General features: G+C 54.6%; 2 protein-coding genes across 2 annotated transcripts in view; one reads left to right on the plus strand and one right to left on the minus strand.

Moving 5' to 3' along the window:
• The window catches only part of ALPK1 (alpha kinase 1), a 29,270-nt gene extending 24,874 nt beyond the window's left edge, over window positions 1-4,396 (plus strand). The window contains exons 12-13 of the mRNA XM_074588615.1: window positions 33-219; window positions 832-4,396. Of these exons, the coding sequence (XP_074444716.1) occupies window positions 33-219; window positions 832-1,028 (384 nt within the window). The 3' untranslated portion in view covers window positions 1,029-4,396. The remainder of the gene's footprint in view (window positions 1-32; window positions 220-831) is intronic.
• Window positions 4,397-12,825: 8,429 nt separating this feature from the next.
• Window positions 12,826-13,534, minus strand: NEUROG2 (neurogenin 2). Its single transcript, XM_074588942.1, has one exon. It carries the CDS (start codon window positions 13,532-13,534, stop codon window positions 12,830-12,832), a length of 705 nt encoding a protein of 234 aa, XP_074445043.1. The 3' UTR covers window positions 12,826-12,829.
• Between the last annotated feature and the right edge of the window lie 1,517 nt (window positions 13,535-15,051).

The raw sequence follows: 15,051 nt of genomic DNA on the forward strand, positions 1-15,051 counted from the left end.
TGCATGACTGTCATTAACACTTTTTTTTTCAGATACTGGAAGACAGAACTATAAAAGGATGCGTGAGCGTGGAGCCCTACATCCTCGGGGAGTTTGTGAAGCTGTCCAATAACACGAAGGTAGTGAAGAATGAGTACAAAGCCACAGAGTACGGTCTGGCCTACGGCCATTTCTGCTACGAGTTCTCCAACGGAACAGACGTTGTCGTTGATCTGCAAGGTTTGTATTACAGCGAGCTTCATTTCTTGCGTGTCCTCTCACGTTGCCGAATATGCTATGTAAAGGATGTTGTGTCTCTAAATGACGTAAAGCGAGGGAGGTGTCTGCAGGTATGTTTTTGCCTTGAGCAGTTGCTCATGTTCTCCGCTGCGTTCGCAGCAAGAGCACCCACGCGTGCCACAGCTTCATGCCATGGAGCGATCTGCATCCAGTTAGACTAAAGCCCGTGTGCGAGGCTGGTCGGATGTGGAACCATCTGAAGGAGAACCATTAAAAGAGGCAGCGGGTTTTGTCACGCTTCTTCCTTCCTAAAATTGGCAAGCCTAAAAAAAAGGTGTCCTATTCAGCTGATGGAGAATTGAGCTCTTTGGTCAAGAGCCAAGGGTAGAACCTTTCGGACTCAGTCTTTACCACACAGGTATCTTTGGGGTATTCATTTCATTAAATTTTCATTATGTACCTCTTAGGGTTCCGCTTTTGCTGGCATAGGTGCAAACTGGGAACCGCTGAGGTGACAATAAGAGAGGATGGGCTGTGCCGCGCCGACAGTCCTGAGTAGGCTGATGCAAAGGCTGTGATGTTCAATACCGGGATATATCCTTTCTTCCACAGGTTGGGTGACAGGTAACGGGAAAGGCCTCATCTACCTCACGGACCCCCAGATTCATTCCCTTAATAGCAAAGATGTTTCACGCTCCAACTTTGGGAAGAAAGGAATTTATTACTTCTTTAATAATCAGCACGTGGAGTGCAATGACATCTGTCGCTGCCTTCGTTTAACAAGACCGTCGGTAGAGCTGCCGATGTAGACTCGCACAAGGCAGTCACACAACGAACGACCAAAGGATCGACATGATCTTATGATCCTACACACCTTTAGGAACATATTGTCTTTGTGAGAACGTGTGAGTCAGGTCAGTCATTACCTGCATGAGTTTGGCACGTTCCGGTCTTTGCATTCAGGCTGGTAATACCACGTTGCCGTCTTGTGTACCCTCCGAACCTCATGTTATTATAGCCATCTGTAAGAATTAACAGAAGAGCTTAAAAAGAGTAAGAAAACAGCCTCCCAAATTCAGCGCGAGGTGTACTACGAGACAGTATAAACTTCTAATCCATTCAGACCCAGTGAGGGCAATAGGCACCGTCTGCTCTGTGGAAACAGAATATGAGGTGGAGTGAGACAGAAGCGGAGAGTTGTATTTCAGCCATGTGTAAAATGTTCAAAAACTTGTATAAATGCTTCGGGGAACAAATGGTAATGTTTTGATTTACTTCAAGAATAATGAAGTTGCTTTCAGAAGCATGTGTGTGTATGTGCGTGTGTGGCCACACAACATCTAAATGGGTGGACACGCGGTTTTAACTGTAACAGCCAAGAAAACTGTGCTGCTCTGCAAGGAAAAAATAATGTTCTTGAACCGTGAGATGCTTTACGTGAGTAATTTAGGACTACTACATTTAACAAACTCTCAGAAGACTTTTCCAAGAGAAGAACAGTTCTCCCTTAAGGACAGCCCATCTCTTCTGCCTGTGATGAAGCTGTGAGCACCGCGGACTTGGTGTCCAATTCTATAGCTAATTCCCACAAAGAATCTCACTGGGCACGAGGGTGGCTGCTTCTACGAGGAGCCCAGCGTCTACCAAGCGGAGTAAGCGGCCTCAGCGCCGGTTTTGGTTCCAACAAGCACCCCTTCCCCTCGAGCCTCACAGAGCTGCGAGGTGGAAGGCGCTTTACTGTCACGCGTGCAAACAGGTGCAACTTTGTGCTTTAACGCCGGCATTTTAGCAGTGGTTTTGTGATTGGTTGTGGTTGTTATCGAGCATGCTTAGCCCCTGATTCTTAACACCGGGACTAAACAGCCCCTGGCATGTAGGCTGGCCACATGCTGCAGTAGGGCCTGCCTGGGTTAGAGGCAGCTGCAGCCTTTTGCTTTTTATGAAACAATCTTTTGTGGGTTTGGGGTTTTTTGTTGTTGTTGTTGTTCTGTTGTTGTGGTTTTGTTGGGTTTTTTTTTTAACTAAAGCTTGCCATTCATTCATGTGACCTCCTTCGCCACCTACAGCAGTTCACACACTGATAGCCACACACCTACCTCCAAGAGACCCAGCGCGTAGAGTCACACTGTCACAGTAAATTTCAGAAGCGCATAGAGAAAAGCGCTGCCCTCCCAACTTTGTGAATTCTAGCCCAACAGCTGAAAGCTTACTGGTTTTTTCCCGCACAGGCTGGTTAGCTGAAAGGAGTCAAACCTGCTGGCGTGGTCGGATAACGTATACATACGCAGTAGGGAGAACAGCCGTAAAAAAAGAGGGGACGGGAGCACCTCACGCAAAACGCTGCGCCCCTTCAATGCTGAATTAAGCCAACCGGCGCGTCTGCTTGAAATTAGAACCCCCCCAACCTATTGACAATATTACCCAAATTCGGACTCTGATGAAAGAAGCGTTTTCAAATCAAAGATGCCGACTAATTTTGTCCTAAAAAAAATTCCGCTGTCCATTTCCCATCAACTGCGGATGGGCTTTTTATGAATTATCTGGCCAGGAGGAGTGGGCTTCAACCTTCATTTCCGACGGGTGATGAACCTGCATGTGGTTACAGGAGGCTGTTTGTGTCGGCCCCTGTTGGGGATGCGTTGCAGATTTTGATTAAAAGCAGAGGGCATATCTTTGCATCTACAGCTTGCAGCTGGTTTTCTATTCCCCAGGAGAAGGAAAGCCATCTTATATCCTTCCAGCACATCCTTCCTGGTGTTACTAGCCTCACCGACAGGCAGAAAAGCTGCTTCTGGGGAAATTCAAGCAACAGTTATGTATGTATTCCCCTTAACAGTGCCACATGACGCGCAGGACTGGAGCTAACATTTGACGCTGCCTCTCCAGCCAAAAGAAACTATGACGAGACCTAGATTTTTCTCTTCCAAGACCGTGCCAGCACCTCCAAAATATGAGTGTCCACACTCTCATCGTCAGCAGCGAAAAGCTGCCTTCGTTTCAAATTCTCTTTTCCTCCGAAGCCCTGACCGCCCCCGAGCTCAAAGGCCGGGATCGGTTCTTTTGGGGAGTTTTTCCTGGTGAGAAAGGGAGCACAGCATCAAACCTCCACAAAAAGATGGGTCCCCAGCGGAGAATTAGCTTTAACAAAACCGTCCCGCTTTTGTTTCTGCAGCCAGCGGAGATTTTTAGGCTTTTGTCCCCGCTTTTTAGCAATGCTATTGTTTTCTACGTGATGTTTGTGCCGAGTTGTTTGGAAGGATGCCCTATCACTGCGCTGACTGATTAGAACTAGGTGTAAAGAGGGAGAAGCAAGAGAGGAAGAAAAAAAAAAAAAAAAGAAAAAAAAATTAAATCTCTTTATTATGGTGCATAAACCTTCAGTGTTGGGGAGCTGGGCAGCTGCGCAGGAAGAAAAATGCATTCAAAAATATAATGCTAGTGTGAATAATCCTTTCTCGAATGCTGCTTGCAGACTGCTTCAGCTTTGTCAGGTGAACTTGAACTGGGCCATCAGCTTTGCTGCCGTTCCCATTGCACACTGTCTGTCACCCCGGGGCATTCACCATCTTGACTGTTGTTAAAAGCCAGCAAACAATCCATCATTGAGCCGGGGAGTCACTCGCTCATAGAAAAGTAAAATCGGCATGTGACGGTACACTCGGCCCCAGTGTTTCGCAGATTAAAGTGATACATGAAAACTCACGTGTTACTGGGAAGATTAAGCCCGTTATCTTGTTCTGCAGCCAATAAAGGACGGCCTTGTCTGCGGCAGTAGGGAAATGCTGGCTTTAACCAAGTGACAAACGCGGCGCATACATAGCTCCGTGCTCCGGCAAACGAGAGCGCCCAGCTCTAAAAGGGGAAACAAAGCTAGTTAGCGAGATCTCGGGAATTAATAGGCAGCGGAGATGCTGTGTTAAAGCCTCTCGGCGGAGGCTTTCCCTTCTCTATAGAGACAATTAAAAGCAAAACAAAACCTCCCGGACAATCTCTGCAGAACAAAGTGTCCTAATGCGCTGCCGGCAGCCAGCCCCGCGGTGTCTGCTGTAAGAGCACATGCAGCTTCGAGACCCCTGAAAAGCGATGCCTCTTCCAGCTTCTGCCTCTTGTTCGCAGAAAGAAAGAAAAGATGTATCGGGGTACGCTCCTGAATAAACCGATCCGTGGAAAACGTTAATATTTTGATTTCTTCCGCGTATTTGCATTTAGCAGCTGATTTCTTTTGTTGGTTTGCAGCATAGGTTTCATCGTCTCAGCCAAAGTTAAGGCTACTCAAAAGTTAGTGTCAAGTCTCAGCTTGTCCAGTCCCCTGTTAAACCAGCCATCGTCGTATTTAACCCCGTAGGTTCTCCCGGTCTTACTCTTTACAGGCTCGGGCACAAATTCGGAGGTATCAGTCCTTCGCAAACGCCGGCACTCTTGTCTTCATCCAGGGCTGGGATGATGGAAATCCTGGATGAACGTGCTCTATAACCCCATCGCCTGAAGAGCTTGGACACATACGTGGCCCGAAACACACAGCACATAAAGTATCGGTTCATATTCATGGTGTAAATAGGTGATTATTGGGGGAAATAAATACGTGACTCAGGCTGATGATGGAGCGTTTAATATTTTGGCGGGAAGTTTCATCTTGGAGCTACTGACTGAAAAAAAAATTGCAGTTCTGCTATTTCTTCTGGTTTCAGAAGAAAGTAATTTGAGCCAGCCGAGACTTAGGGAATACTTTTTTCTTTTTTTTTTGTTTGAGAAATTCGGTGGTTTATATTAAGTAATTTGCTACCAAGGGTGCTTTTGGGGCTTGATTTTATTATAACAGGCTCCAAAGTCCAACATGAGAGCTCAGTGTGACTATTAAGACCCTGTGGTCTCTACAAAATGAGCGAAACTGTGTTGTGCTGGTACAGTGAAATATTATCATTGACTGTAGGGACGTAAAGGCGGAAGAAACATTTCCTCCTTTTGGCCTCCAGCTCAGGGGCTTGAGCTTAGACCCGGCGTAAGCACTCCAGTAGGTCAGGCACAAAACCGTCCCGCTCTTGGCAAGGTGACGACACACTTTCCTGTCCTTCGGGGAAGATACTTGGTTAAAGAGGTGGGGTTTTTTCCCCACTTATCTTTCTGCGGGTATCCGGGCGAAAGGCAGAGGTCTCGCTTGCTGTGCGCTCGTGCATAAAAGTTAGTAAAATCGATAGCAAGCGGGAACGAGGTGATGCAACTCATTGATTGATTTTCTCGACTTCTTTGCCAACGCTTAACGAAGCGCTTTGGGGAACTTCTCTTACAAAGGACGCAGTGTGACAGGGACGAGCCTCGGTTATTCCGACAACAGCAGGCTGAGCCAGGCTTGCCTCCCTCCCTCTCCCTCCGATCCCGGGCCATTAAAGGCAGCGGGCGCGGGGTGACCCCTCCAGCTGTGCGGCAGCCCCCGCACGCGAGGCAACACGTCCCCGCTGCCACCAGCCCGCCGTCAGCTGCCCCCAGAGCCCAGCTGCTGGATTTAGGCATCGGTCCTTTACCAGAAGGAGCTATTCATGGGTACCGAGGGGAAAAATTCCCCGCCAGCCAGCTCAGAACGGCAGCCTGCGCTGCCACGTCCCTGCTGCTCGGCAAAATCCAGCGCTGATGCCGAAACACCAGCCTCCTCGGCCGTCTCTTTCCCGCTGTGTGGCTTGGGAGCAGGGGTGGGATTGCTCTTCCCGGCACGGGACTGGCACCCAGCACGGGAGTTTTCCCAGCCCGTCCTGTCCCCAGGCTGGCAGAGCCATGGGCATCCCCGCCAATGCCCCCCAGGGAAAGGCGAACCGCGGGCACACAGCTGTTATCTCCGGGCATTGCACGTGTGTCGGGAAAAACACGCTATTTACAGGTGGTGTGACATACTGTCGTAACCTGAAATAACCAGAACGGGGATATTTGCAGCAACGTGTCGACGGATAACTGCCACTGGCACCTGCTGCCGTGGAGGGAAGTCCCTGCACCGGCACCCGACTGCCTTCCCCCGCGGGGAAGAGGAGCCAGCAGCCTTGGGGACAGCCCCTCTCCCGGGAATGGCACACACCACCCGCCTTTTTTTCCACTTGGATGGAATCATCCCTCTGCAGAGTGGGAGCAGATGGGGCTGTCGGCCCCCGCAGCCGCTCGCCTGAGCCCGTGGTGCCTCCAGCCCCCCCAGCCTGCCCGCGGCGACCCTCCAAAGAGAACTTAATCCCATTCTTTAATCTTCAAACCTCTCTGCCAAGCTATTTTTAAGACGGAGAGGATCTTTCATCAAGAAATACCGAGTTATTAATAATACGGTTGTTGCTCGATAACCGCTTAACGCCTCCGCTCGAAGCAGCCTGTGACGCAGGACCCGGAGCACCCGCAGCACTGAGGGACGGCATCCCGCTTGCCCTCCCCATCCCGGGGGGGTGCAAGGGCGGCACAGCCGGCACCCATGGGTGCGTCCCAGCCGATGGAGGCTGTAGCCAAGCGAAGGGGAACAGCCAAGTGAAGCCCAAACTGCCGTACCGGCTACCGGGGCTGCCGTCCCCTCCAAGCAGGCCATCACGTTAATAGAGGTTGATTTGCAAACGGCGTCGTGTCCCCCCCACCCCCCCACCCCCCCCGCCCAGTGCCCCCCTTTGCCTGACTCCCGCTTTTCTGCTCAATGGCACAGATGCTGCTTTGTGCTACCCAGGACCAAGCAGCTATTAGCAGCAAATCCAGCGAGGGAAATTAATGAAGGCGACTACTAATAAAAGACAGCTCAGGACAGCCATACCAACTTGCTCCGAGCAGTAATTAACTTTTTTTTTTTAAAACTCATGAAGGTAAATATGCCATCAGCTTTGGTCCACTCTCTCTTCTTTTTTAATAAAAGGAGGGGGAAGGGAGGCGAGGGAAAGGGGACTGTGTGTCGCAGCCGCCCCGGCACCATCCATGCTCCCTCCCCGCACGCTGCCGGCCGCTGCGAAGCACCGAAAGGCCCTCCATCGCAGCCAGCCGTCCCAAGAATGTTGTTCTCCGATCGATTTTTAAAGGCTTTGTTTTAAATCTTAGCGTTACGAGATCGCTACCTCCGTTTAATTCAGAAATCTGAACTCGCTACAAGAAGTGGCGGGGATGAGAAGGTTGCCGGGAGTGGGCTGGACCCGCACAGACGTCGCAGCATCGTAGGCTGAAGGCAGGAGATATAACCTTAAATTGAAGCTTGTCAGAGCAAAAGAGCCCGTCTTAGACTTTAAGACGCCAGATTTGGCCCCGCAGTAAGACAACAGCCTCCGCCACGTGAAAAAATAATCCCACCGGGATTTCTGTTATAAAAGCGTAAGGTGCTTGAGACTTTTTTTGCCTGTGCGCTATGGGAATCGGGGCTGCATGGGCCAAATCCACGCATCATAAAGGCAAAAATAAAGGCGAAGCAGCCCCTTCCCAGCGCCCACCAGCCTGGACGTGCCGCTGGGCGCAGCTGCCCGAGCTGTCTGCCCTCCCGCTAAGCTTTCTCGCCTGCCTTGAACGACGCCGGCTTAGTTGCGTGTCACTGTTAGCCTTGCTCCTGGCTCACTTTTATTCCTTCACGCTGAGTTTATCTGATTACTTCGGCCGGGGGAAAACAGACGGCCCGTTGACATCCCCGGTGAATGCTCCAAATGTCCTCCCCGGGCAGAGAGCAGCTTGCGGGACGAGCCCGGAGAGGTGCGGGGAGGGGGGGACAGACAGCAAATCGCAAAGGCTCTACTGCTGCCAGGCAAAGCAGCGCCCCCCACTTTCGTCTGCAAAGCTGGGGGTCCCAGCTCTCCCATTGCCTGCGAGGGCTGGGACCTGGGCTCTGGTCCTGCTCCTGTCCCTAAATCAAATCGGGATGAGCGTTTTGCCGGGCCCCCGCAGCAGCCGAGCCCCTCGGGGCTGAGGTTGTGACTGTGCGAGACTCGGACGCGCTCCTGCCGGCCGCCACGGCATGGTTTGGGTTGGAAGGGACCTTTGAAGGCCACCTAGTCCAACCCCCTGGCCATGAGCAGGGACACCTTCAGGGTTGCTCAGGTTGCTCCTTGCAGTGCCGGGACCCCCGGCATCCCCTGCCGATGCCAGGATCACTCCCTCCCCCAGGCCCTTCCAGCATTTCTTTAAGTTGCACATACAGTTTCTTAACAGAAAGAAGAGAAGATGTCTCTCTGTAATACCCCAGGTGATTGGTCCTTTCAATTAAAACAACATTATGGGATAACTAATGTATCTAGTGTTAAAAAAAAGCCAGCCAGCATGCGCTTAATTACTTAATGTCGTATACATTTTGGTAACAAAGCCGTTAGAGCGTGCCATAGGATGCTCCATAGCAGGTGAGCCCTCATCGAGTTGTTTCCCAGCACAACGGCATGGCTTTTTCACCAGCGCGAAACCCAGGCATCGCTGGGACAATCAAATCATTTAATCAGTTAATGGGCAGTGGGCCCTGACCCCCAGCCCGAGGCACCTGAGTAAGGCTTTAGGAAATTTGGGTCATTCGGGGTTTTTTTAGCTTCGTGCTGAGCCTAAATGTCTTCAGGTTTACCTGGAAAACTACCTAAATTTGAATTTCCAGTGCTCCTAGGTCTTCCGCCTTCCTTGGGCATCTCGCGGAGCGCCAGGGAGGTGCCGGCGCCCGAAGGACCGTCCTCGGCTCCTGGGTGTCCGCGCAGGAGGGGGGACAAAATCTGCCCTTCGCACCCCCCGGGCAGATGAGGGCTGGGCCGGGGACGCTCTTTTTTAATTACGCTGATACGTTATGAGATTTATGTCTGACACGAAAGCAAGCGAGCGCAAGCCCTTGGGGGGCGGCTGCTGTCAACCCGGCGCTAGTTTGGCTTCTCGGCGCTATTCTTATGCCAAGGAGGGCTGTAAACCCCACCACTCCCCCCCGGGGGCCATAGAGCTGCCCCTCCAGCTCTAACGGTGCAGAGAAGCTTTTATGCCAAAATAAAATACTCGGAAGGATCATAAACCCATTTTTTTATGGCAAGGTGCTGCCATGGAAACCACCCTCCCGGTTTTCCACTTCATCCGAAGAGGTGCTTTCCCATCCCGGCACGTCCACTTCCAGGTTCTCTGTCCTCATTTCTGTAATTTCCTGATGCTCCGCTCGGGGCTGGGGCTTCCCGTCACCTCCAAAAACCAGTCTGCGGAGAGGAAAGAGGGAAATAAAAGGAAAAAAGGGAAGAGGGGAATGAACTCATTCAAGTTTAGAGGGAAGAAAGAGGGAAATAAACTCTTTCGGCCACATTCAGAGGAAAAAACGGGGATGCGGGTGAATGGGTTAGGTGACAAATCCAGCCTCTCCGGCTCATCCTCTGCCTCCCCCTCCTCAGGCCCGTCTCCTTCGAGGGCATCTCCAGGTGAGGAGCAGGGAAGGTTTAGGCTTGCGTGATTCCCACCCCAAACCCTGCAGAAAAACCCTCTCCCGATCCCCCCCATCCTTCATCTTCCAATGCTCCCTGTGCTTTTTCCCACAGTGATTCCCATGGCTGTAGCCCCAGCGGGACAAGGGGTGCTCCTGATAACGAGGAATGGAAGGAAATACCTCCAGGATGACGAACCCGGCAAGAAGCAGCGCGTATCCCGGTGTTGAGCCACCCAGGACATCCCTCCCGCTCCTGCGGGGCTCACCACGGAAAGAGGGGCAGCGCATCCCATCCGTCCCGGCCTTTCCAAGAGCCGCAGACACCTACTCCAGCACCTCTTAAAAACTGAGAGAGAAACTGGGAAGGACAATGAGACCCGGCCAGAAAAGACGGAGAGGGTAAGCGAGGCGCTAGCCGCCTTTTTTTGGCATTCCTGGAGTTTAATCATTAAAAAGGGGTCGTTAAAAGAGAGCGAGAGTGAAAAAAAGCCCCCCCGCTCCCGACGGGCCGCCCCACACACCGCCCGGCGGATTGAAAGCCTCCCGCTTGTTTTGTTCCTTCTGGGCCCGTGGCAGATTTGGGGGGACACAGCTTCATCTCGCAGGCCACATCAAAGCAGTGATTATGCAAATGTGCCCACTTTTTTTTTTCCTTTTCTTTTTTTTTTTTTTTTTTAAGGAATTATTTATCACACAATAACCCCCCTGCCAGGGGGGGAAACAATAGATCAGGCAAGATAGCGCTGCTCGCCCGAGGCTGCGGGGCCGGGGGGGAGAACCCCCGCACGTTTTATTGGCCTAACCTAATTTCACTAATTCTCTTTTCACACATTTTGGCGTGTTTTTTCTTTCTCTTCCCCCCCCCTCCCCAACCCCTTTCGGGGGTATGGCTCCGAGGGCTGGGTTTCACGGTCCCAGGATCCAGGGGGGGCACCGGGCGGGATTCATGTGCCGCTCGTTTTATTTAATTAATACATTCAGGCGCCGCCGCTGGTTTTTAATGATTTCCAGGTGTTTGTACCCAGAAGTCACAAAGTGCTCCCGGGCGCACGGGGACGATGATCGAAGGGTCTCGGTGGCCTCTGGCATCCCTCCCCCCTCCCTGGTGACATCCCCAGCCAAGTGCTGTTGGTACCCGGGGGGCAGCTGAGGGGCGCTCGGAGCCACAGACCCCCAGCCCCCTGGGCTTGGCTGGGGATTGGGATTCATCTGTCTCTCAGAGAGACAAAAAATTCTTCGTCTTTAAACCCCCGCGTTATTTTTTTCTCGGTAACGTTTATTTCCTCCGGCCTCCTCTGCCACATCCGTGAGCGGGAAGACGCGCGATAAGTAGTTTGTCTGTCCATCACGCCTCCGAGAGGAAAATGTAAATGATCGGTAAACTTCCGCCGAACTTATATCGTAGAATCGCAGAATGGTTTGGGTTGGAAGGGACATTTAAAGGTCACCTAGTTCAGACCACCTGCCGTGAGCAGGGACGTCTTCAACTAGACCAGGTTGCTCCAAGCCCCGTCCGACCTGGCCTTGAACATCTCCAGGGATGGGGCAGCCACAGCTTCTCTGGGCAACCTGGGCCAGGGGCTCACCACCCTCAGAATAAAAAATTTCTTCCTAATATCTCATCTCAATCTCCCCTCTTCCGGTTTAAAACCATCCCCTGGCTCCCCTCCCTGCTCCAGAGTCCCTCCCCAGCTTTCCTGGAGCCCCTTGAGGGACTGGAAGGGGCTGGAAGGTCTCCCCGGAGCCTTCTCTTCTCCAGGCTGAACCCCCCCAGCTCTCTCAGCCTGTCCTCACAGCAGAGGGGCTCCAGCCCTCCCAGCATCTTTGTGGCCTCCTCTGGCCCCGTGTCCGTGTGCTGTCGGTGGCCTCGGAGCTGGAGGCAGCACCGCAAAGGGGGGGTCTCCCAGGAGGAGAGCAGAGGGGCAGAACGCCCCCCCTCTCCCTGCTGGGGACACAGCCCAGGCGCCGGTACGTACCGTGCTTCATGCTGTTTGTCTTTGCGACGTTATCAGCTGCGGGAGGAACCCAAGACCAGAAGAAATTAAAACACCACGAAGGGAGGCGGAGGCCGAGTCGTGCGCGTGTTTCTTATGGCGCCTGTCCCCTCTGGAACCAGCCTAAGGCTTCACTCGGCTGGAGAAGAGGATGATCTTTCTTGTTTTCCGCTTCTCCCCAAGCAGCTTTTCACCCAAAGACTGCGAGCCCCCCGCCCCATCCCCACCCTGGGGCTGAGCTGACATCCCCAAGAGTTTAGCTTTGTTCTTATTCTGCAGAAAAACAACAAAAAAAAAAGGGGGGGGGGTGTGTTCTTTTAAGAAGCAAAAGGAAATTTGAGGAATTTCACCGGAGGCACCCCCGTTTCACCGGAGGCGAGGACAGGTGCCCGGGTGGGGGCAGATTCCCAGTAATTCCCAGCAGATGGCACGTAATGCCGAAAAAGCAGCGACTCCCGAAGTTACGAAAATTAGAGATTTTTATTTATATTTTATCACAAGAACAAGCCCTTTGCTCTTCAGCCGTAAATACATACTAGAATAAACTCTGTAAATTATACAAAAAAAATACATATTTTCCATGAAATCTTTCTTTATAATAAATAAATGTGAACACGTGTGTGGCTGATCGCTGTAATGTTCCGTGTCTGTTGAGGTTTTCACTCTGTTGATTTATTTTTAATCTCCTGAAAGAAGGGGGGAGTTCCTCGTCCCCTAAAGGTCGAAATAAATAATGCATGAGGAGGGTCCTCCCTCCCCATTCCCCCCCCCCCTCCCCACCTCCCCTCCCCTTTCTCCTTTTTTTTCAGCCCAAATTTCCACGCTTGCATTCAGCCCTCACAAAGCCTACAAATTATACAATGACTTCTAACCTGGACCCCTAGAAAACAATTTATTTTTTGTTGTTCCCCCCCACACCCCCCCTTCCTTTGCCCCCCACCCCGCTCCCCCCCCCCCCATATATAAATCGTAAGGGACAGATGGCAAAAAAGGGGGAGCGGAGGATGGCGGGGTGGGGGGGGGGGCCGGACACACGGACACACACACACAAAAGCCCTGGGGACAGAAACTGGCCGAAAGTGCACATCGGAGAGAGAAGAGCGAGTTTGGTTTGGCAGGTGTCGCTCCCACACGCACCCCCCCCCCGCCACCACCCCCCCGCCCCCCCCACGCCGCCCTGGGAAGCGGGCAGATGCCGGAGCCGCCCCCCCCGCCCCCCCCCCAGCCCCAACCCCGGCGAGGGGGGGAGACACACACACTAGAGGCAACGGCGGGGCTGGGGAGGGGGCGGCGGCGGCGGCGGCGGCGGGGGGACCCCGAACCGTGCGGGCCAGTGCTCGGCGTCGGACGCGGGGCTGGCGGGGGATAAAGTGCAGGCGTAGGGGGAGGCGGAGGGAGCGGGGCTGGCGGAGCCGCCGCTCCAGGAGGAGGCGGGCGAGGGGCTGCCGCTGATCCCCCCGCTTCCCCCCGCTCCCCCCGCCGCCCCCTCCGGGCCCAGCCGCCCCGTCCCGGCCAAGCGCAGGGTCTCGGTGAGGGCCCAGATGTAGTTGTGGGCGAAGCGGAGGGTCTCGATCTTGGTGAGCTTGGCGTCCTCGGGGAAGGTGGGCAGGACGTCGCGCAGGGCGTCCAGCGCCGCGTTCAGGTTGTGCATGCGGTTGCGTTCCCGGTTGTTGGCCTTCAGCCGCCGGTTGCGTTTGATGCGCTGAGCCGTCTCCGCCGTCCGAACCGTCCGCGGGGCTCCCCGGTTCCGTCCAGCCGCTCGCCGTTTCAAACCCCGGCAGCCCGGCGCCGACGGGGCCGTCCGCAGCTCCTCCCCTTCATCCTCCTCCTCCTCTTCCTCCTCCTCCTCCTCCTCCTCCTCGGCGCTGGAGGGCAGCGAGGGCGAGGGGGCGGGCGAGACCAGCCCCAGCAGCAGCAGCTCGTCCTCGGCGGGAGGCGCCGGGACCTCCGCCTTCACCAGCATCCCCGGGCACCGGGCGGGGGGGACACCGGGACGGGGAAGGTGGTGGTGGTGGGGAGGGACAACCGGGATGCGCCGCGCCGCAAACGGCGGTTTAACGGTTCGACGGAAGGTTTGAAAAGGGGGGTGGGGGTGGGTGGGTGGGGGGGATGGGGGGGAAAGGAAAGGGGAAGGGGGGGAGGGGGGGGTCGTTGGCACGCGCCCCGGGACGGCGGCGGAGCGAGCCCGGGGCCCGTCGGGCTGCGTGTCTGGCACACGACCCTCCTTAACACCCCTTATATACCCCGCGGGGAACAATCAAACCTACCCCCGGGGTCCGTCCGTCCCCCCCCCGCCGTCCCCGTGTCCCCCTCGCCCTCCCTTTTCCTTCACAGGGGCCCCCGCCGCCCCCTCATTGGCGCCTCGCGCTCGGCTGGAGCGTGCCGCTAATTTATTAATGAATGGGGGGGAAGGGAGGGGTGGGAGAGAGGCGAGGGAGGAGGGGGGGGGGGGGGGGTCGCGGCTGGCCAATCAGGGCGCCCCCCGCGCCACGCGCGCCCGAGCCGGCTCCCTTTCAGCCGCTCGTTAATGGGAGGCGGCGGCGGGGGCTCCCACACGCCTCCCCTTTTCCCCCGTGGAAGGCGGGGGGGGGATCGCCTTTTTGGGGTGAAACAAGGGAATTAAGGCATTCTGCTGGGAGCGCTTCTGCCGTGGTTTGCAGCCGCGGGTTTCCCCGCGGCTGCAAACCACGGCAGAAGCGCTCCCAGCAGCCGTCGGGGGCTGGTTTTTGCCCTTTTTCCTCCCATTTTTCAGGGGGTTTTGGACGGAGGGTCCCCCCCCATGCGGAAAACTCCGTCACCGGGGCACGGCCGTGTCTAGATACGGCCTCCCTGAGATCGGCGCCCACCCACCCGCTCGTTATCATTTACCCATCTGTTTTAGAAAAATCTCAGCGACTCGGCCAAGGGGTTTGAAAGACTCCCCCTCGTCTCCTTCGTTCGGAAAAAAACGGGGAAATCCTCAAGCATCCCGGGAGGGTGACCCAAAGGGACCTTCTGGCTTTTTCAGCAACTTAAAGTCACCCTCTGTGGTCGCTGTGAAAGCGATGGAGAGGTGGGGACAGCGGCTGGGGGGTGGGCGACAGGAGGGCGCAATCCCAGATTTTGCCAGACCCGGGGCGTGAAACCCATTCGGGGTTTGGCCCAATTCCCCAAACTCCCCAGTTTCTCCAGGGGTTTGAGCACAAGGTGACCCAAGGAGGAGTTGGCTACCGAGTCCTCACAACCCTCCCAGCGTGGCGAGTCCGAGCGGCGCTTGTGTGGTCCGGCAGAGCGAGGGCCGAGAGCGGCGGGGAGACGGTGGGCGGGGGGGGGACACAATACGCCAACGAGTGTTCGCTGCTGCTGGTGCCGGGGCTGCTGCCCACCGCCTGAACTGTCCTCCAAGGGTCAAACTGTTCAACTTCAGCCCCTTTTGCCAGAACTCAATCCGACTTTACGGGAACAAAAGCCCAAAGTAGGGGACGATCGAGAAATGGGAGC

This window comes from Larus michahellis, chromosome 5 (assembly GCF_964199755.1).
Source record: "Larus michahellis chromosome 5, bLarMic1.1, whole genome shotgun sequence".
Taxonomy (NCBI): Eukaryota; Metazoa; Chordata; class Aves; order Charadriiformes; family Laridae; genus Larus; species Larus michahellis.